Source organism: Phyllobates terribilis, unplaced genomic scaffold, assembly GCF_046119375.1.
Source record: "Phyllobates terribilis strain yellow unplaced genomic scaffold, ASM4611937v1 Scaffold_4__5_contigs__length_816908805, whole genome shotgun sequence".
In the NCBI taxonomy this organism is placed as follows: Eukaryota; Metazoa; Chordata; class Amphibia; order Anura; family Dendrobatidae; genus Phyllobates; species Phyllobates terribilis.
This window is the reverse complement of record NW_027362764.1, coordinates 207715349-207735868: the sequence shown is the minus strand read 5'-3', so window position 1 is coordinate 207735868 and position 20520 is coordinate 207715349. Positions and strand designations below refer to the sequence as shown.

The following is a 20520-nucleotide window of genomic DNA, read 5'->3' as shown; positions in this document are numbered from 1 at the left end:
TTGTAAATTCTACAATAGCTCAGAAACCGGTGAATCCTCACAGCGCACAGTGCAGACCGGACAGTATAGTCCTCCATGCAGTATTATAGGCACCATATAATGCTCTATACAGGATACTGACCCCCTTATAATGCTCCATACAGGATACTGGTCATCATATAATGCTCCATACAGGATACTGGTCCCCATATAACGCTCCATACAGGATACTGGTCCCCATATAACGCTCCATACAGGATACTGGTCCCCATATAACGCTCCATACAGGATACTGGTCCCCATATAACGCTCCATACAGGATTCTGGTCCCCATATAACGCTCCATACAGGATACTGTCCCCCATATAACGCTCCATGCAGAATACTGACCCCCATATAACGCTCCATACAGAATATTGGCCCCCATATAACGCTCCATGCAGGCTGTCCCCCCCCCCCCCCCTTATAATGCCCTATTACACGAGCGATATCTATTGTAAATTCTACAATAGCTCAGAAACCGGCGAATCCTCACAGCGCACAGTGCAGACCGGACAGTATAGCTCTCCATACAGTATTATGGGCACCATATAATGCTCCATACAGGATACTGCCCCTCTTATAATGCTCCATACAGGATACTGGTCCCCATATAATGCTCCATACAGGATACTGGTCCCCATATAACGCTCCATACAGGATACTGGTCCCCATATAACACTGCATACAGAATACTGACCCCCCATATAACGCTCCATACTGAATACTGATCCCCATATAACGCTCCATACTGAATACTGACCCCATATAACGCTCCATACAGAATACTGTCCCCCATATAACGCTCCATACAGAATACTGGCCCCCATATAACACTCCATACAGAATATTGGCCCCCATGTAACGCTCCATGCAGGCTGTCCCCCCCCCCCCCCCTTATAATGCCCCATGCAGGATGACACCCCCCTTTTAATGCCCTATGCCGGATGTCACCTCTACCCCCCATAAAATGCCCCATGCAGGATGTCACCTCTCCCCCCCCATATAATGCCCCTTGCAGGATGTCACTTCCCCCCTTTTCAATGCCCCATGCAGTATGTCAGACCACCCCCTCCCTTGCAATGCCCCCATGCAGGAGGTCACCCCCCCCCCTCCTTATAATGCCCCATGCAGTATGTCACACACACACCCTCCTTATAATGCCCCATGCAGGATGTCAATTCCCCCTCCCCCTCTTATAATGCCCCATGCAGGATGTCACACCCCCTCCCTTATAATGCCCCATGCAGGATGTCACTTCCCCCCCTTCCCCTCTTATAATGCCCCATGCAGGATGTCACACTCCCTCCCACCCCCATATAATGCCCCATGCAGGATGTCAATTCCCCCCTCCCCTTCTTATAATGCCCCATGCAGGATGTCACTTCCCCCCTTCCCTTCTTATAATGTCCCATGCAGGATGTCACACTCCCCCCACCCCCATATAATGCCCCCATGCAGGAGGTCACCCCCCTCCCTTATAATACCCCATGCAGGATGTTACACCCCCCCCGCACCCTCATATAATGCCCCATGCAGGCTGTTCCTCCCCTTATAATGCCCCATGCAGGATGTCACCCCCCCTCCCTTATAATACCCCAAGCAGGATGTCACTTCCCCCCTTCCCCTCTTATAATGCCCCATGCAGGATGTCACCCCCCCCCATATAATGCCCCATGCAGGATGTTACCCCCCCCATATAATGCCCCATGCAGGATGTCACACCCACTCTCCCCCCACCATATAATGTCCCATGGCCCCATACATAAAAAAAAAATAAAAATCAAATACTCACCTCACTTCTTATCTGATGCTGATCCGGACTCCAGTATCGCCCACGTCTTCCCGCTGTGACAGCTCAGGAGAGATCGCACGCAGTGTAAAGACATCACCGCGCCCTCTGACCTGAGACGTCACAGTCAGAGGACTCGGAAGACGCTGCGGAGGCACGGGGAGGGGTAAGTATTGTGCCGGTGCCGTCACATGACCGGAGATGTCCCTGCGCTCAGCATGGGGCCGGGGAACCATGCTGAGCGCAGGGACATCTCCGGTCATGTGACGGCGGGGGGTCCTCCGGGGGGGCCCCATGAGGAGATGCACAAGAGGGGGGCCCCAACGGGGCTCCGAGGGGGCCCCGACCGGCCGGGCCCCATGCTGGAGTCCGGGCAGTCATGCCCTGATGGCGGCCCTGCTGGAGGCTGGAGGGGCCCCATCTCCCTTGGGGGCCCCCGTTCAATGAACCGGCTGCACGGGCGGTAGGTCCGCCCCTGCACTGGACCAAGATCCTACAAATCATTTTGCTCAACTCTAATCATAACCATCCGGAACTCATTGCTAAAGTTATACTGGGGACTAGATGGGACATTCATCCATCCATTTTAGCCCTGATTCATTTAATCGTTTACGTCAGCTTCTGTCTTGAAAAGTCGCAATTTTTTGCGCACCTGAAGCTGGGCAAAATATTTGCGTCTTTCTACGTTTTCAAGCCATTTTTGCCCAGCTCTGACAAAGTGAGCAGAGCAGGGGCATGACAGGACGTGGCGAAACACCCAATTGTCAAATTCATGACAAGCAGTGGTGTCCCTTGGGCCACTAATCTTACTCCAGTACCTCAATGGAGTAAGACTTGTGGCAAGGTGCACTCCACTTTGCACCTCGCTTGATTCCATAAGATTTTTAGAAAGTGGGTGGAGCGTAGCGAATGGAATAATTGCTTAATGTGGCTGGACAAATTCATTATAATTTATGCCAGAAAAGAGGTATAAATTATAGCAGAAATCTACTTGTGTTAATGATGCAGAATCAGTAGCTGAAACTGGAGCCAAATTAATTAAGAATTTGGCTCATCTTGTTCCAGCAGACTTTGCATCAAGACTGGTGTACAAAATGCCAGTCTTGATGAATCGGCCCTTATTTTTTGGGTGTGAAGACTTGAAAGAAGGTAGTGCCGTTATGGCTATGTGAGCAATGTTCATTTTTATAGAATAAAAATATATCACTACATCTAAAGAGGGGCATAACTACCACTATGGCTGCTATGGGGCACCGGGCATCATGATGGCCCAGCTGCCTCTATCACAATGCATGCCTGTCCTGGTTCGCATGGAGTATGCGCAGCTGAACACTGGGGAAGATTACTTACGGTGCATTTACACTAGCTAGTTATTGTCAGTTTCCCAATAATCAGCCAGAATAAACAGGCTGCCTGTCAACCGACTAGCAAGGAAAACACTTGTTTGCTAGATGAAAGGATTTATAAGCAGCACATTGTCAATTGTAAATGGGACATAAACTGCCGAAAGGAATATTCTTATTAGGGTATGTGCACACGCTGCGGATTTGCTGCGGTTTTGACGCTGCGTCAAAACTGCAGCGGCCAGATGTTACAGCATAGTGGTTGGGATTTCAAGAAATCCCATGCCCACTATATGTTTTTGTGCACCTGCGGAAACGCATGCGGATTTTGCCCATAGACTTGTTTTAGATGAGGAAAATCTGCATGTCTAAAAACCGCATGTGTGTTTTGTGTGCGTCTCCGCAGCGGAAACGCACACAAAAACGCTACATGATGATCAATAAAGTTTGTTTAAAAAAAAATACTATTCTCTAATTTCAACATGAAGACATGAAAAACTCATGCAGCAAAACCGCATTGAAAAATGCATGTGGCAAAACCGCATGTAAAAATTGCACCAAAACCACAAGTAACCTAATTTGCATATTAGGTGCGGAAATGGTGCAGAAATTCTGCAGCGTCAAAGCCGCAGCAAATCCGCACCGTGTGCACATACCCTTAGTGATTGTTCTGAGTGCATAAGAAGTGCGGTCGGCCAATCGAACCAGCTTATTAAACGACCATCGAACGGTGTTACGGATTCGGGTGGTGGAACCTCTATGTGTGATACAAGGAGGGACCAGAGGGGCGTAACTAAGTGCCTGCCTGGACCGACCCTGGCCACACGGCAGCTTAGTCGACTCCTTGAACCAATCGTCGAACAGTGTGCTGCCTACTTGGCGCTCGCTTACTGGAAGGGGCTAGTGAGGACCCAGCGGTCATGGTGCACATTGGCACAAATGACAGTTAGAGGTAGGTGTAAGGTCCTTAAAGATGATTTCAGGGAATTAGTCTGCAAGCTTAAAGCAAGGACCTCCAAGGTGGTATTCTCTGAAATACTGCTTGTACCGCGTGCCACGCCAGAGAGGCATCGGGATATTAGGGAGATAAATAAGTGGCTCAGGAATTGATGTAGGAAGGAGGGGTTTGGGTTCTTGGAGAACTGGGCCGACTTCTCAGTTGGCTACAGGTTCTACGTTAGGGACGGGCTGCACCTCAATGGGGAGGGTGTAGCTGTGCTGGGGAAGAAAATGGCTAGAAGGTTGGAGGAGTGTTTAGGGATTGGGGGGGAGGGTATTCATTTTACAGGTGGGGAAGATAGTGCAGATAGTGACCTGTGCACAAATAAAGAAATTGAGGGTGACGTTAGAAAAGTCAATATAGTAAGAAGGAATAGAGGTACACAGAGATACATAAAATGCATGTACACTAATGCCAGAAGCCTCACCAACAAAATGGAGAAATTAGAATTAATTTTGTTGGAAAATAATTATGACATGGTGGGGATATCTGAGACATGGCTGGACGAGAGCCATGACTGGGCAGTTAATTTACAGGGCTATAGTCTGTTCAAAAATGACCGTACAAACAAGCAAGGGAGGGTGTGTGTTTATATGTAAAATCATCCTTAAAACCCATCTTACGTGAGAATATATGTGAATCTAATGAAAATGTAGAGTCCCTGTGGGTGAAGATAAGGGGAGGGGGAAAAAATAATAAATTACTGATAGGGGTTTGTTATAAGTCTCCAAAAATAGTGGAAGCAGCGGAGAATATCCTCATAAAGTAAATAGATGAAGCAGCAACTCAAGGAGAAGTCATTATTATGGGGGACTTTAACTACCCTGAAATACATTGGGGAACACAAACCTGTAGTTCCAGCAAAGGTAATAGGTTTTTGAGAGACGATTACCTTTCACAACTGGTTCAGGACCCAACAAAAAGGGGGGCACTGCTAGACCTAATATTAACCAACATGCCAGACCGCATATCAAATATACAAGTTGGGGGTCACTTGAGTAATAGTGATCACAAAATAATAAGTTTACATGTATCCTTTAATAAGATATGTAGTAGAGGGGTTACAAGGACACTAAGCTTCAGGAAGGCAAATTTCCAACGGATGAGAGAGGATCTTAGTGCAATCAACTGGGACGATATCCTGAGACATGAAACTACACAAAGCAAATGGGAGACCTTTATTAGCATCGTGAATAGGACCTGTGCACAATATATACCCTATGGGAATAAACATGCAAAAAATAGGAGGAAACGACTATGGCTAAACAGAGCTGTAAGGGGCGCAATAAGTGACAAAAAGAAAGCATTTAGAGAACTAAAGCAAGTAGGTAGTGATGAGGCATTAAATAAATACAGAAAATTAAATAAATTCTGTAAAAACCAAATCAAGGCCGCAAAGATTGAGACAGAGAGCCTCATTGCCAGAGAAAGTAAAAATAATCCCAAAATATTCTTTAACTACATAAATAGTAAGAAACTAAAAAATGATAGTGTTGGCCCCCTGAAAAATAGTCTGGGTGAAATGGTGGATGAGGATGAGGAAAAAGCTAATATGCTAAATTATTTTTTTTCAACAGTATTTACACAAGAAAATCGCATGACAGAAAACATGATCAGTGATCACAAAAATTCTCCATTAAATGTCACTTGCTTAACTCAGCCGGAAGTACGGCGGCATCTAAAAATCACTAAACTTGACAAATCTCCGGGCCCGGATGGGATACACCCACGAGTACTGCAGGAATAGACCATTATTTTTAATCTTTAAAGATTCTATAATAACAGGGTCTGTACCACAGGACTGGCGTATAGCAAATGTGGTGCCAATATTCAAAAAAGGGACAAAAACTGAACTTGGAAATTATAGGCCAGTAAGCTTAACCTCTACTGTGGGTAAAATCCTGGAGGGTTTTCTAAGAGATGCTATACTAGAGTATCTGAAGAAGAATAACCTCATGACCCAATATCAACATGGGTTTACGAGGCACCGTTCCTGTCAAACTAATCTGATCAACTTTTATGAGGAGGCAAGTTCCGGACTGGACCAAGGAAATGCAGTGGATGTTGTGTATAGTTGTGTATATGGACTTTTCAAAAGCTTTTGATACGGTTCCACACAAAAGGTTGATGCATAAAATGAGAACAATGGGGATACTGGAAAATATATGTAAGTGGGTTAAGAACTGGCTCAGTGATAGGAAACAAAGGGTTGTTATTAATGGAACACATTCAGACTGGGTCTCGGTTAACAGTGGGGTACCACAGGGGTCAGTATTAGGCCCGCTTCTTTTTAACATATTAATGACCTTGTAGGGGGCGTGCAGAGTAGTTTTTCAATATTTGCAGATGACACTAAACTCTGCAGGGTAATCAATACAGAGGAGGACAATTTTATATTACAGGAGGATCTATGTAAACTAGAAGCTTGGGCTGATAAATGGCAAATGAGCTTTAATGGGGATAAATGTAAGGTAATGCACTTGGGTAGAGGAAATAAAATGTATAATTATAAGCTTAATTGCAAAACTGTCACTGAAAAAGACCTGGGTGTATTGGTGGACGACAAGCTCACGTTTGGTGGCCAGTGTCAGACAGCTGCTGCAAAGGCAAATAAAAGTAAAATTCTGGTCTCCGGTGTATAAGAAAAACATAGCTGAACTAGTGTGGAGAAGAGCGACCAAGGTTATTAGAGGACTGGGGGGTCTGCAATACCAAAACAGGTCATTACACTTGGGTTTATTTACTGTGGAAAAGCAAAGGCTTAGGGGTGATCTTATTACTATGTACAAGTATATGTGGGGACAGTACAAAGACCTTTCTACCGATCTTTTTACTCTGAGGCCAGAGACGGGGACAAGGGGGCATCTTCTATGTCTGGAGGAAAGAAGGTTTAATCATAATCACAGACGCGGATTCTTTACTGTAAGAGTAGTGAGACTATGGAACTCTCTGACGCATGATGTTGTAATGAGTGATTCACTACTAAAATTTAAGAAGGACATGGATACCTTTCTTTCGAAGTATAATATTACAGTTTATATACACTAGATTCCTTGATAGGGCGTTGATCCAGGGAACTAGTCTGATTGCCGTATGGAGTCGAGAAGGAATTTTTTCCCCAATGTGGAGCTTAGTGTTTGCCACATGGTTTTTTTTTTTGCCTTCCTCTGGATCAACATGATGTTAGGCTATGGGTTGAACTAGATGGACTTAGTCTTCCTTCAATCTTTAAAACTGTTACTTTGCACATTACCAATGTCAGACTTACCGGACGGTAGTTACCTGGATCCACCTTCTTACCTTTCTTAAATATCGGTGCCTATCCTCCAATCCTGTGGCACTACCCCTGTTACAAGAGAGTCTAAGAATGAGATACAGCGGTCTGTTAATTACTGAGCTTAGAAAAGAGGCTATGAACCACAGGATCACCTATTGGTCTGCTCTTGCGATAGGTGATTTGTCAGGAGGTTCCATTGATGGTCTTAATATCCTCATCCATCTGGAGAATGATTCGTTGTTCTTTTTAGTATTTCTTTCAGCACAGGTGCCCTATTGTCAAACGTGGATATTAAACCGACAATTTTTGTCAGTCCCATTTAGTTCTTTCTCTGGGCACCAATCATTTTTCACTTTCCTGCCTTAATGCATGATGGAAGGCCTCCGTCAACACCCGGTCAGGGTAACCCCCATTGAGGAATCTTTGTCTTAGATCATCAGCTTTAATTTTGAAATCCCCCATCCCAGAACAATTACATCTCAGTCTAAGGTATTGATCCTTAGGGATAACTTTTTTCTGAGTAGGGTTGATGGCTCTCCATTATCAACAACGAATTGGTAGATGTGGGTTTACGATATACAGTTATGTGCAACACCTCTCCTCTCTCAGACTTGGTAATCAAAACATCCAGGAATGATAATGTTATTGGATTAATCTAATTTGTGAAGCGTAGGCTGATGTTATTGCCATTTGGGTAGCCCAATAAAGGACCTGAAACTGTCCTCGATGCCTTTATACTATGGAGAGGTACAATCAACGAACCTGGCCCATAAATCAATGAGTATGGTATATTCCTTAAATTCTTCAGTGAACACAATGATATCCTCCCACCAGCCCAGGAACAGGTTGGCATAGCTGGGCACACACGGGCTGCCCATGGCCGTGCCCCTGAGCTGGGGGCGGATACTACCATCAAAGGTTAAAAAATTGTTACCCAAAAGAAAGTTGAGGAGGGTTACCACCAATTTGTCGTGAGATGTGTATTGTCGGCCTCTTGCTTCCAAAAAGTGTTTGACACTTTTGATTCCCCAATCATGTGGGATCGATGAGTAGAGTGCCTCAATGTCAGTGCTAGCTAGCATGACTTGTTGTTCAATGAGGATACCATTAAGTTTCCTAAGGAGATCGATCGTGTCCCTGATGTATAATGGGAGTGTGCATACAAAAGGTCTAAGAATTTCATCCAAATAGATTCCTACATTGTGACTCACACTCCCGATGACAGACACGATGGATCTCCCCTTTAAAGGTGTATAAGCCTTGTCCAGTTTTGGCAATGCATAAAAAGTAGCCATGACCGGGTGTTGAGGGAGGAGGAAAGCTCATCATTTTTGGCCTTGAGTAGAATTCTCCTCAAAATGTCCACAGATCTTGTTATTGGGTTACCTGTAATGCGGGGATATGTGGGGTTATCATCCAATAGAGAAAGGCACATGTTCTTGTATTGAACATCCATCATAACTATATTACACCCTCATCGTTGGGCTTTATGATGATGGATGTATCCTTCTCTAATGAACATAAGGCTACAATCTGTTCCTTAGATAAATTGTATCTGTTGTCTCTAGGCCTCATATTCTTAATGTCATCGGTCACAAGATTAAGAAAAACATCAATGGCCGAAAGGTCAACCCCTGGTGGTGGCATTTTGGAACTAGGATTTTTCAAAGAGGTGAATGGACCCTGTCCCAAGGATGTAGAAATTAGTTGATCTAATTCAGCCAACAGCTGAATATCTGAAAAGAGCTCATGCGGAATATTGAGATCCGCACAAGCCCTTTCTTTTGATTTAAAAAACTTGTGCCATCTCAATTTTCTGACAAAAAGATTGATGTCTTTAACATAGTCAAAGGTTGAAAAATCAGTGGTAGGTACAAAAGAAAGTCCTTTACTATGGACCGACATCTCGATATCACTAATAGATCTCTTGGAGAGATTTACTACCTATAAGTTTATTCTCTGCTGAAGGTGTTGCGGCTTCGTAGAGGATAAGATTGTTCTAAAAAACCTGGTCTTGATGAAGGGGTGTTCTCTCCTATAATAACCCCTGCTTCTCCCCCTTTGTCATCCCCGAGTAGTTTTGAGTCGACTGAGTCCGACTGTTGTGTTTCAGTCGAAGACAAATCTGTCTCACTTTCTGGTCTTTCAGAGCGATCCCCCAGGGCTTGATAGATCTTATTACCCTTAAAGTCCTGGAGGTCCCTGAGATATTTCTTGTGCTTCCTTTCTTTCAAGTGATATTGAAACTTTTCAATTGAATTTTGTAGTCAACTTTCCTTAGTATTAAAGCCACTTTCACTTTTAAACATTTTTGTGACATCCATCTGTTCTTTGAGTTTACCATTTAATTTACCAAAATTTGATTTTTCTTCACTCAAAAGAATCTGCATAAGTCTCAATTAATTATTGGTAGCTTTTTTTCCCAGTTGCTCATTAGTTGGGGGTTCCTACAACATTGGGCGGGGAGTCAAGTAATGCGCAGGCCTCTGGGAACAATACCATTTTTGTCAGATAAAGCATAGGGTGCTTTATCTGACATTTCTGGCAGTCCTCCATCTCTTTTCTCCCCCTCTCACCTCCTTCCTCTGCATCTGGTTGTTATTTTTCTGTATTGGTCCTGCTGCTACTGGAGAATCTTGCCTACAAAACAGATTCATTAGTGGACACTGTTAACCACAGTAGATTTATTTGGGTTTGCCATTGCAACACCATTTGTGTCCCTGGTCCATATTGGTTTCGATCAATATTATCTCGTCCTTATTGATGAGAAGAAACCTGACTAGGGACCTCGCCTATGAATTTCAGCCATACCTGCCTCTTCCATCACATACAGGATATGTCACAGGGGCCGGTCCGCTCCCTCGCAACAAATTCCTTATGCATTTCCTAACTGGATATGACAGGGCCATGCACTTCACGATGCGGTCCAACAACCGGAAGCCACATAACATGATGGCAGAAACATAGTCCTGTTACTATTCAATGCTTTCCTGAGACCGGAAACGGCATCAGAGGGGTTTTCTTTTTCTATTTAAAGAGGCTTGTAACAGGCGGTCCATAACAGATCATACTTATCAGTTTTGACCATACTGGCCAGACTTTATCTCTGGTTGCCTGCCACTGCAGGGACCAATACCCATGATCTAGAATATCCCCTGAAGAATACTCCACCCAGACGAGGAAACACATAGGGATTATACTTATGTGTTGAATTCACTATTCCATTTTGGTGGGGTAAATTTCAATAGTCTGACACTTGGGGGCTGCCCTTGGGAGGGCTGCAGTGACACAGGGGCATGACAGAGGTGTATAGGGTTTTTGAATTTTCCCCTCCTTATCCCCCTATATATTCAATACTGTTCCTAGCTTCTGGTCTGCTGCTTCCTGGAATGAACTTCAAGTGGTGAGACCAAACCATTTTTTATACAGAGCACTGGTTTATTTTGAGCACATGCACCTTATTGTTATGGTCGTCATATTGGCTTTTATTCATAGGATTTTTTAATTGGTATCATTAAAAGTTACATTTTATTTGTATATAGTGTTCTCTTCATGGTGAGTTGTCTGTGATCTGTATTATTCTCCGATTCTTTCTGTTTATCCCTTTAAATGCTGTGATCATTGCTGACAGCATCACTGATCACTTGCTCCTCTCTGCTAAATGGCAGCTTTAGACCTAAGATTAGCCTCTAGGCCTGCCATGCACAGTATGGATGCTTGTCAGTTTTACACTAGCACACCTCATATACTGCAATCCCTATTTATAAAAAATTATTTTTTTTTTGTAAAAAATTCAGCCTGTGCATGCTCAACAATGGGAGGCTCTTTAAAAAAGTTTGCTCTTTAGCCCATCCTCTAATTATTATGTCCATTCATCTAAAAGTACAAAAACATTCCCCTTTTTGGCTTGTCCATCTAAATAATGCTTAACCGAAAAAAAAATTAAGTGGGGTATAAATTGGTATGCATGCAAAATAGTAGCATATTCACACTGGCCATTAAACATAAAAAATACTAAGAGAAACAAAATGAACATATACCCTGCTTTGATGTAAAAAAAAAAAAAAAAAAGTAGATCTGGTAATTGTTTAAGTAAAACTCGTTCTGTACAAAATTATTCAATGCTTTCCAAATGCTTAATTGATGTGGACCAACTTATGCATAACAAAGTTTCCTGACGTGTTACAACAATTCTGACTTCGGATTTGGAATATGCACACTATCTAGCATAGGACAAGTGGTTTTTGCCCAGTAGTAGGCAAATTTTTTTTTTGTATGGTGTGCGGTGTTATTGCAGTTTGCCCAATTCATCTTCATTCCTCCCCTTTTATCAACCCTCCTTTTAGCCCAACTTTTTTTCCATTCTGACCCATTTACATTCTTAGTATTATATGTACTATGGTTTGTACAACTCAATGTTTTATAGTTGATCAAATTCTATCAGTCGGCAGCTTTAGAAAGGATCTCATTTCATGAAAAAGTAATTATGGCCTAATATTTTATATTAATGTTACAGCTGCTGATTCCAAGGAACAACAATTCTGGTTGACTCAGCTTCAAGCATGTGCCAAGCACCATTCAGAGTCCAAGGTAAGTAGCCTTTATTCAATAATCATAATATAGCTATTTATGGTATTATGTACTAAAGCATTGTTAGATGCTTTTAAGCAAGATATTTGATTAATGTTTAACTAATTGGCATCTGGAAGCTTATGATTCTAGAGATAAAGTTCTAGATAAGTTTGTATTGCGCCTTTTAATTGATTTCACAAACATTTTGCAAAAATTGTAGAACTTTATCTAAACCAAGGGCAGTTTGGATAATGCACGAAGGCCATGCCTTATCAATCTGTACTTTTTACATTGGATTTGCCTGGTATTGTAGCTCATACCCATTCCTTTCAATTGAATTGAACTTCAGTGAGCTGCAGTACTAGATACAGCCGCTACTATATGTACAGAGCAGTGCTTAAAAAATGAAAATGATGCGCACAGCCCCTTCAGTCAGCTGATCTGTTGGGGCGCTGAGATTTGGTTCCACACTGATCTTATATGAATGTCCTAATAATGTAGTCCTGGAAAAAACACCTTTAACACATTGCCACATATAGATATAATAACGGTAGATGTGTCCGTCTGTCCGAAGCCTCTATAGACAGCGCAAGCACAATGCGCCTACACACTCTGCCCAGAGACAGAAGAGAACATCAGCCGTTATAGAGGAGAGGGAGGAGGACGAGGATGAAGGACTGTGGTGCCGGAGATCGCGGTATGCAGAAGCGCTGACCGCATACTGCTATCTCTGGCGCCATTAGGACACATGCCTCGATCTCCGATGAGTCTGGAGGAGGAGTGTGGTGCCGGAGTTCGCGCCTGCGCATAGCGCAATCTCCGGCGCCATTTTATTGAAGACAAATTTGCAATGTCTAGACTCACCGGAGATTGAGGACGCGCTGCAAGAGAGAGGGAAAAAAGGTGAGTAGGAATGTATTTTTTTATATATTTTTTTTTATGGATGGGGAGCACATAACAGGATGGGGGACCAGGATGGTGACGCAAGATGGGGGCAGCACAAAACATGATGGTGACGCAAGATGGAGGCAGCACAAAACTGGATGCGGTGCGGGATGGGGGTAGCATAAAACAGGATGGGGACACAGGATGGGGGCTGCACTAAACAGGATGGGGGACCAGGATGGGGGCAACACAAAACAGGATGGGGGACCAGGATGGGGGCGCGAGATGGGGGCTGCACAAAACAGGATGGGGGACCAGGATGGGGGCTGCACAAAACAGGATGGGGGACCAGGATGGGGGCAGCGCATAACAGGATGGGGCGCAGGATGGGGGGAGCAGGATGGGGGTAGCATAAAACAGGATGGGGGCGCAGGATGAGAGTTGCACAAATACCAGGATGTGGGAGCACAAATACTAGGATAGGGGAGCATGGATCAGAATGGGGCGCAAGATGGGGGCTGCACAAAAGAAGATGGGGAGCACATAACAGGATGGGGGAGCAGGATGGGGCCAGCACATAACAGGATGGGGGAGCAGGATGGGGCCAGCACATAACAGGATGGGGGAGCAGGATGGGGGCAGCACATAACAGGATGGGGGAGCAGGATGGGGGCAGCACATAACAGTTAGTTTAATCCAGTATACAATCAGTTAATTTTCCAAGGTTCTGCTAACTTAATAAGGTTGTGTGGACACAACAGTTTGAAGACATAGGTATACAGCTGCTGCAGATCCACTATTGGTCCGACAGGTTCAATGGATATAGGAAAAATTCATGGATTTTCCATGCTGCTGTTGGGTGGTGGTAAGATCCAGGATACATAGACTGTAAAGAATGCGGTTTTATTATGGGTGCTGTTTCGAAGTTGACACACTTCTTTCTCAGGATATAACCATATGTGGTACTTGCTCATTCCATGCCTAGAAGACATGATGCTGTCCTTTAAAATCATGAAGGTCATACAAAATACTAGATGTAGTAGTTTTTGATGTGGGGTATATTCATTTTTGCATCAGTTTTACTCAAATTAGTTGAAGATTTTGTAATGAAAGGTATATTATTAACCTCACTTTCATGTTATGGGTTAAAAAATGTATGAAGCTCAGTCTTGTCAAAATGAAGCAAAATTAAGCAAATTGTTCTTGTATTCAGCGAGATATCGATTAAAATCATACTTTTCATTTACTCATTTACTTTTCAGTTACTCATTTACATTAAGCCCTGTATATGGCTGCCTTTAGGGTCAGATTAATCTCTTAAAAATAAAACTAACTTTTTCTCCCATTATTCAAAATGCATTAAATAGTAAAATTCTAGACTATTTTAAAGACTGATCTTAGAGAGAATACTGTTTTTATGTCTCATTATTCTAATGCATCCTTTTCTACAGAAGATTAAGAGGGATTGTTCATTCTTATCGGATTATGCGTGAAATGTCAATTGTATGTGATTTAGATAACGGCTAGTGTTTAGCAAATAAAACAGAAATAATTGTCTGATATAATCCTTACTGGAAACTAAATACTTACTTCCATCAAGACCTTGAGTAGTTATCTAAACAGCCAGTCAGGTTCCATTACTTATTTCCCATAGGTTTTTCCCCCAAAAAGAATGAAGAAACCTGTTTGGTTGTTTTTGGCAGTTACTTTTCTTTCACTTTTCTTTCACTCGGGTTCATGAGCATTTTTTTCTCAACCTTCTCATTTTAAGCAGTCTGTGGAAAATGGACAGCACACGAATAGCATTCGAGTGCTGTCCTTTTTTATTTATTTTAATGGACCCATAGACTTGCATTGTTGAGACTGATCCTAGACTCTGAGATTTGTGAAGACCATTCAGTCTGTGAAAATCCATGCACATGTGAACAGCTCATAGTCTATAATGGGTACAAGATCTACCTGTCAAAACCACGGACAACATTTATGGAAGAGAAACTGACATCTGAATGAAACCATAGAATGAAGCATGCACGCCACCATGCTTTGTCTATGTGACTGCTTGAGATTGACTAGGTGATTGTTTCTCATAACACTGCCTAATTGCTTCTCAGACTAAATGCACACTGTGTAGCAGTAGTCTAAGACATTCCTCCTGCTCTTGCGTTGGCTAGCTGCTAATTTGTTCATCAATGTGAATTAGATGATCTGAAAAAGTTCAGCTGACATTTTGGGTGAAATGAGGGGTCCAGGAAGGTATTGGTCATCAGCAGAAGTATGCTAAAGAAAGCCAGCAGGTAAGGTTAGTAAGCGTTCCCCAGATAATGTTATGTCAAACTAGAGAGTCCCTTTTAATGTTCACGTTTGGTTCATTATACTGGATGATGAGCGCTACATAGTATGAGTTCAATAGTGTTCAGAAAAAGATGACAGCTGGGCCATGATAGCCTGACTAGAGGAGTCTTCTCTTCTGGGGGCAGTTGTGAGCCATTTGTTCTTACTAGGTTCTGCAACATCATGACATTGCCTAGTCCCTAGATCGTATGCGACATTATGACACTCGTCGTGGTATCTAGGATGCCGGCCGCAAAAGTGAAAAAAATGTTTTATCTTAATCCTGGTTATTTGCTTAAAAAGCAATCCAGAGTACACCATTTTTCTGCTCCATTTGCTTGTTCTCCCTGCAGAATAAAGCCAGATCTGTTCCATATTTCAGCAATAAAAATCCAGAAATTTAAACTGAACGTGGAAAATATTGGCCTCCTTTTCCATTCTGTTGCAGTGTGTCGATCAAGCTATTCACACTAGGTCTCTGTGTAGAATAATATTCGTAAATTACAGGCCTGCTATTTAAAATTGTGGTTCTCTGTCAGACGTATCACATATAACTGCGTTCCACAATCAGCTATTTCTCGTGAACGTGGAAAATATTGTCCTCCATTAAAAATGGGCAAAGCGCGTGGCAAGGGACAGGGAAGTGGACGTGATGATGATGGTGCATGCAGAGAATGTGGCCGTGGGCAAGCTGAAATTGTGCCACAACAAACACCCACATCTTTTCGCTTGACCTTTCTATCCCAATTACTAGGGGACCGCAGAGCACCACTATTGAACACAAAGCAGTGTCAAATGTTTTTTGGTTGGATAGCAGATAATGCTTCCAGTCACTTTGCCGCAACCACCACCACCACGTCTTCCACACGGTCAAATCTCAGTAGCCGTGAGTCTGGACTGCATATTTCTCACCCTAATCCTCCTTCCTCCCACCATGCTGAGTGCCCGGAGACAAGTGATCCCACACTTGGATACTCAGAAGAGCTGTTCACTTTTCCATTTGTAGATTCAAACCTCTCGCCTGGCCAGCTTCAAGCGAGTCAAGAAAACGCGTGTAGCGATGGCCAAATATTGGAGCAGCCACAGTCACACGAAGGCGATGGTGGGAAAGTGCAGTTACTGTCGGAAGAGGTGGATGATGATAATGAGACACAATTGCCAGAAAGTCAGGAGGAGGACCAGGGTGCGGATGTGGAAGACGAGTTGGTGGATGATATAGCTGGCAGGGGGACATACAGGGCGAGGACAGCAGCACACAGGGAGGGAGGCGTAGCATCACAACAGGCAGGAAGAAGCAGTGTGGTGGCCGCAGACACAAGGCGGGAAAGCATTCCTCTTAACGCCAACACGACGGAAGTTGCCAGTACAACTGTTAAGTCTTCCAAAGTCAGGTTATTTTTTAAAGACTCTGCAGATAACCCCAAAAAGGCCATTTGCACCACCTGCCAGGCCAACATCAGCAGGGTTAGCAAAACTACCAGCCTGACCACCACCAGCATGATCAGGCACATGGCAGCAAAGCACCCGACTAAGTGGGCCGAACCCCAGGGTCCAGTAACAGTGTCTGCAGGTGACACCTCTGCTTGTTCCGCTATTGTCCATGGCGCATGCCAAGATGCCTACTGCCCTGCACCTGTCGTTTAACACACTCAACTAGCACCATCAGCAAGCACGTCCACATCCTTGTCCCAGCGCAGCATTCAGTTGTTCCTACCCCAGTCCTTGGAACATACAGGACGCCACACTACTAAAGTCACACATTTCGTGAAAGCTTGCACTCAAAATGTTTCCTTTTAGGCTCGTGGAGATGGAAGCTTTCCGCAACCTGTTGATAGCAGCCGTCCCTCGGTACTTGGTCCCCAGCCACCACTATTTCTCTCGGTGTGCCTTCCCCGCATTATACAAGCACATGTCCCACAACATTAGATGAGCCCTCCATAACACAGATAATGGGAAAGTCCACCTAACCACGGACACGTGGACAAGTGCTTGTGGGCTGGGACAGTACATCTTGCTGATGGCACACTGGGTTAGTATAGTGGAAGCCGGGACTCAGTCGGACCTTGGGAAGGAACACGTCCTCCCAATGCGGAGGACTGCAGACCCTGGGTCAATCAGGGTTGCTCCCACATTCTAAAGCTCGTGCACCTCCTCCTCTTCAACCTCCATCTCTGAAATTACCACATCAGTCGCAAGCTGGAAGCACTGCCTCAGCCAAGCAGCAATAGGCTGTGCTGAAGCTAATATGCTTAGGTGACAAACCGCACAATGCTGAAGAGTTGTGGACAGCTCTGAAAGAGAAGGCAGATCTGTGGCTGACGCCGCTGACCCTACAGCCAGGCATGGTCGTGTGTGACAATGGCCGGAACCTGGTGATGGCTCTGAGGCCTGGCGAGCTCACACACGTACCATGCCCGGCCCATGTGCTTAACCTCGTGGTTCAGCAGTTTCTCAAAACTTACCTGGATTTGCAAGATCTGCTTGTCAAAGTACGCCGCCTGTGTGCCCATTTTAGAAAGTCAGCTACAGTTTCCGCCGCCCTTTCCGTGCTTCAGCACCGTTTGCAGCTTCCAGCTCACCGACTGATCTGCGATTTGTGAGCAGAAGAGGGCAGTTGTTGACTACCAGCATCAACTACATTGCTCAAAAAAATAAAGGGAACACTCAAATAGCACATCCTAGATCTGAATGAATGAAATATTCTCATTGAATACTTTGTTCTGTACAAAGTTGAATGTGCTGACAACAAAATCACACAAAAATCATCAATGGAAATCAAATTTATTAACCAATGGAGGCCTGGATTTGGAGTCACTCCCAAAATTAAAGTGGAAAAACACACTACAGGCTGAACCAACTTTGATGTAATGTCCTTAAAACAAGTCAAAATGAGGCTCAGTATTGTGTGGCCTCCACGTGCCTGTATGACCTCCCTACAATGCCTGGGCATGCTCCTGATGAGATTACGGATGGTCTCCTGTGGGATCCTGCATTAGGAGGAACCCAGGGCCAACCTCACCAGCATATGGTCTCACAAGGGATCTGAGGATCTCATCTCGGTACCTAATGGCAGTCAGGCTACCTCTGGCGGGCACATGGAGGCTGTGCGGCCCTCCAAAGAATTGCCACCCCACACCATTACTGATCCACTGCCAAACCGGTCATGCTGAAGGATGTTGCAGGCAGCAGATCGCTCTCCACGGCATCTCCAGACACTCACGTCTGTCACATGTGCTCAGTGTTAACCTGCTTTCATCTGTGAAGAGCACAGTGCGCCAATGGCGACTTTGCCAATCCTGGTGTTTTGTGGCAAATGCCAAGTGTCCTGCACGGTGTTGGGCTGTGAGCACAGCCCCCATCTGTGGACGTCCGGCCCTCATACCACCCTCATGGAGTCGGTTTCTAACCGTTTGTGCACACACATGCACATTTGTGGCCTGCTGGAGGTCATTTTGCTGGGCTCTGGCAGTGCTCCTCCCGTTCCTCCTTGCACAAAGGCGGAGGTAGCGGTCCTGCTGCTGTGTTGTTGCCCTCCTACGGCCCCCTCCACATCTCCTGGTGTACTGGCCTGTCTCCTGGTAGCGCCTCCAGCCTCTGGACACTGCGCTGACCGACACAGCAAACCTTCTTGCCACAGCTCACATTGATGTGCCATCCTGGATGAGCTGCACTTCCTAAGCAACTTCTGTGGGTTGTAGAGTCCGTCTCATGCTACCACAAGTGTGAAAGCACAACCAACATTCAAAAGTGACCAAAACATCTGCCAGAAAGCATTGGTACTGAGATGTGGTGTGTGGTCCCCACCTGCAGAACCACTCCTTTATTCAGGGTGTCTTGATAATTGCCAATAATTTCCATCCATTGTATATTCCATTTGCACAACAGCATGTGAAATTGATTGTCAATCAGTGTTGCTTCCTAAGTGGACAGTTTGATTTCACAGAAGTTTGATGTACTTGGAGTTATATTCTGTTGTTTAAGTGTTCCCTTTATTTTTTTGAGCAGTGTAGGTCGTCGGTATTTAGGCCAGACTCTATACATAAGACTTCAGAAGTGGACATCGATGTCAGACATATGTTTCATCCTCCAAAACTTTGAGGACTCCACCAAGATGGTGAGCGGCGATGAGAGCCATAATTAGCGTCACTATCCCGCTTCTCTGTCTTCTGAAACGCTCTCTGCTCGCAAATAGAGGGTGCATTGCAGGCTTAGCATGATGAGATGGAGCAACCAACCATACAGGGTGATTCCAAACAGCCCAACCTCAACTCATCTCAACGTGGACCGGGTGACAATGAGGAAGATGAGGAGGAGGAGGAAGAACAGGAGCTAGTTTCCTGCACTATAGACTGTACTACCTGCACAGCTGTCATATTGTCTGTTCAGCGTGGATAGCCTGAGGACAGGGAGGTGGAAGAGGATGAAGAGGAGAGCATGGTCAGTCGTACGCTTGGTGAGAACACCAAAGTCTTGCCTCTTTGCAGTCTGGCACACATGGCCGAGTTTGTTACGCTGCCTTTCCCGCGACCCTCGCGTTGTCCAAATTTTGAGTGAAACCCATTATTTGTTGGTGACACTTCTAGACCTACGCTACAAGGAGAACTTTCTGTCTCTTATTCCTGCGCAGGACAGGCCTAATAAAATGGGGCGGTACGAGAAGGTCCTTGTTGCTGAATTATTAAAAAAATTCCCATCTGAAAACGCTGGCGGCAGAGGTCACAATTCGTTGGACAACCAAGGAGTATAGGCGAGAGAGACACAACTCCAATCCAGCAGAGGCAGAGGAACATTGTCCAAGTTCTAGAACAGTTTTCTCAGATGCGCGGGGTAATATCCCAAGGAGGGAAAACGTTTTGGAAGATGCTGAGGGGAGTAGCTTGCCAACCGTACCAACGTCCTCCGTGATTCCTGTGTGCCTTATTGGGTATCTGAGCTGGAGCCGTGGCATGAACTGGCTCTCTACGCCTTGGAGGTCCTGGCCTGCTCTTCCGCTAGTGTTTTATCAGAGCGGATTTTTAGTGGCTCTGGTGGAATTATAACCGATAGGCGCATCCGCCTGTCAACTGAAAATGCTGACAGGCTGACTCTTATAAAAATGAACAAGGGCTGGATTGGGCCAGACTTCTCAAGCCACCGAATGATAGCAGCATAACATAAACTCCAAATACAGTGTCTTTTTTTTGGGAGGTCGAACTGTATTCCCATGCACATCTGTCTTCACACCCAGACATGGGTATATGCTTCCTGATTTTATCTATTTGCTCTTGTCCTCCTCCTCCGCATCCTCATCCTCCACCACCAT

The 20520-nt window shown here is 44.7% G+C and overlaps 1 protein-coding gene across 2 annotated transcripts in view; it reads left to right on the top strand.

Moving 5' to 3' along the window:
- OSBPL10 (oxysterol binding protein like 10) overlaps window positions 1–20520 on the top strand; it is a 632317-nt gene that overhangs the window by 193132 nt on the left and 418665 nt on the right. For both annotated transcript variants that reach the window (XM_073678034.1, XM_073678033.1), the window contains exon 3: window positions 11947–12020. In XM_073678034.1, the coding sequence (XP_073534135.1) occupies window positions 11947–12020 (74 nt within the window). The remainder of the gene's footprint in view (window positions 1–11946; window positions 12021–20520) is intronic.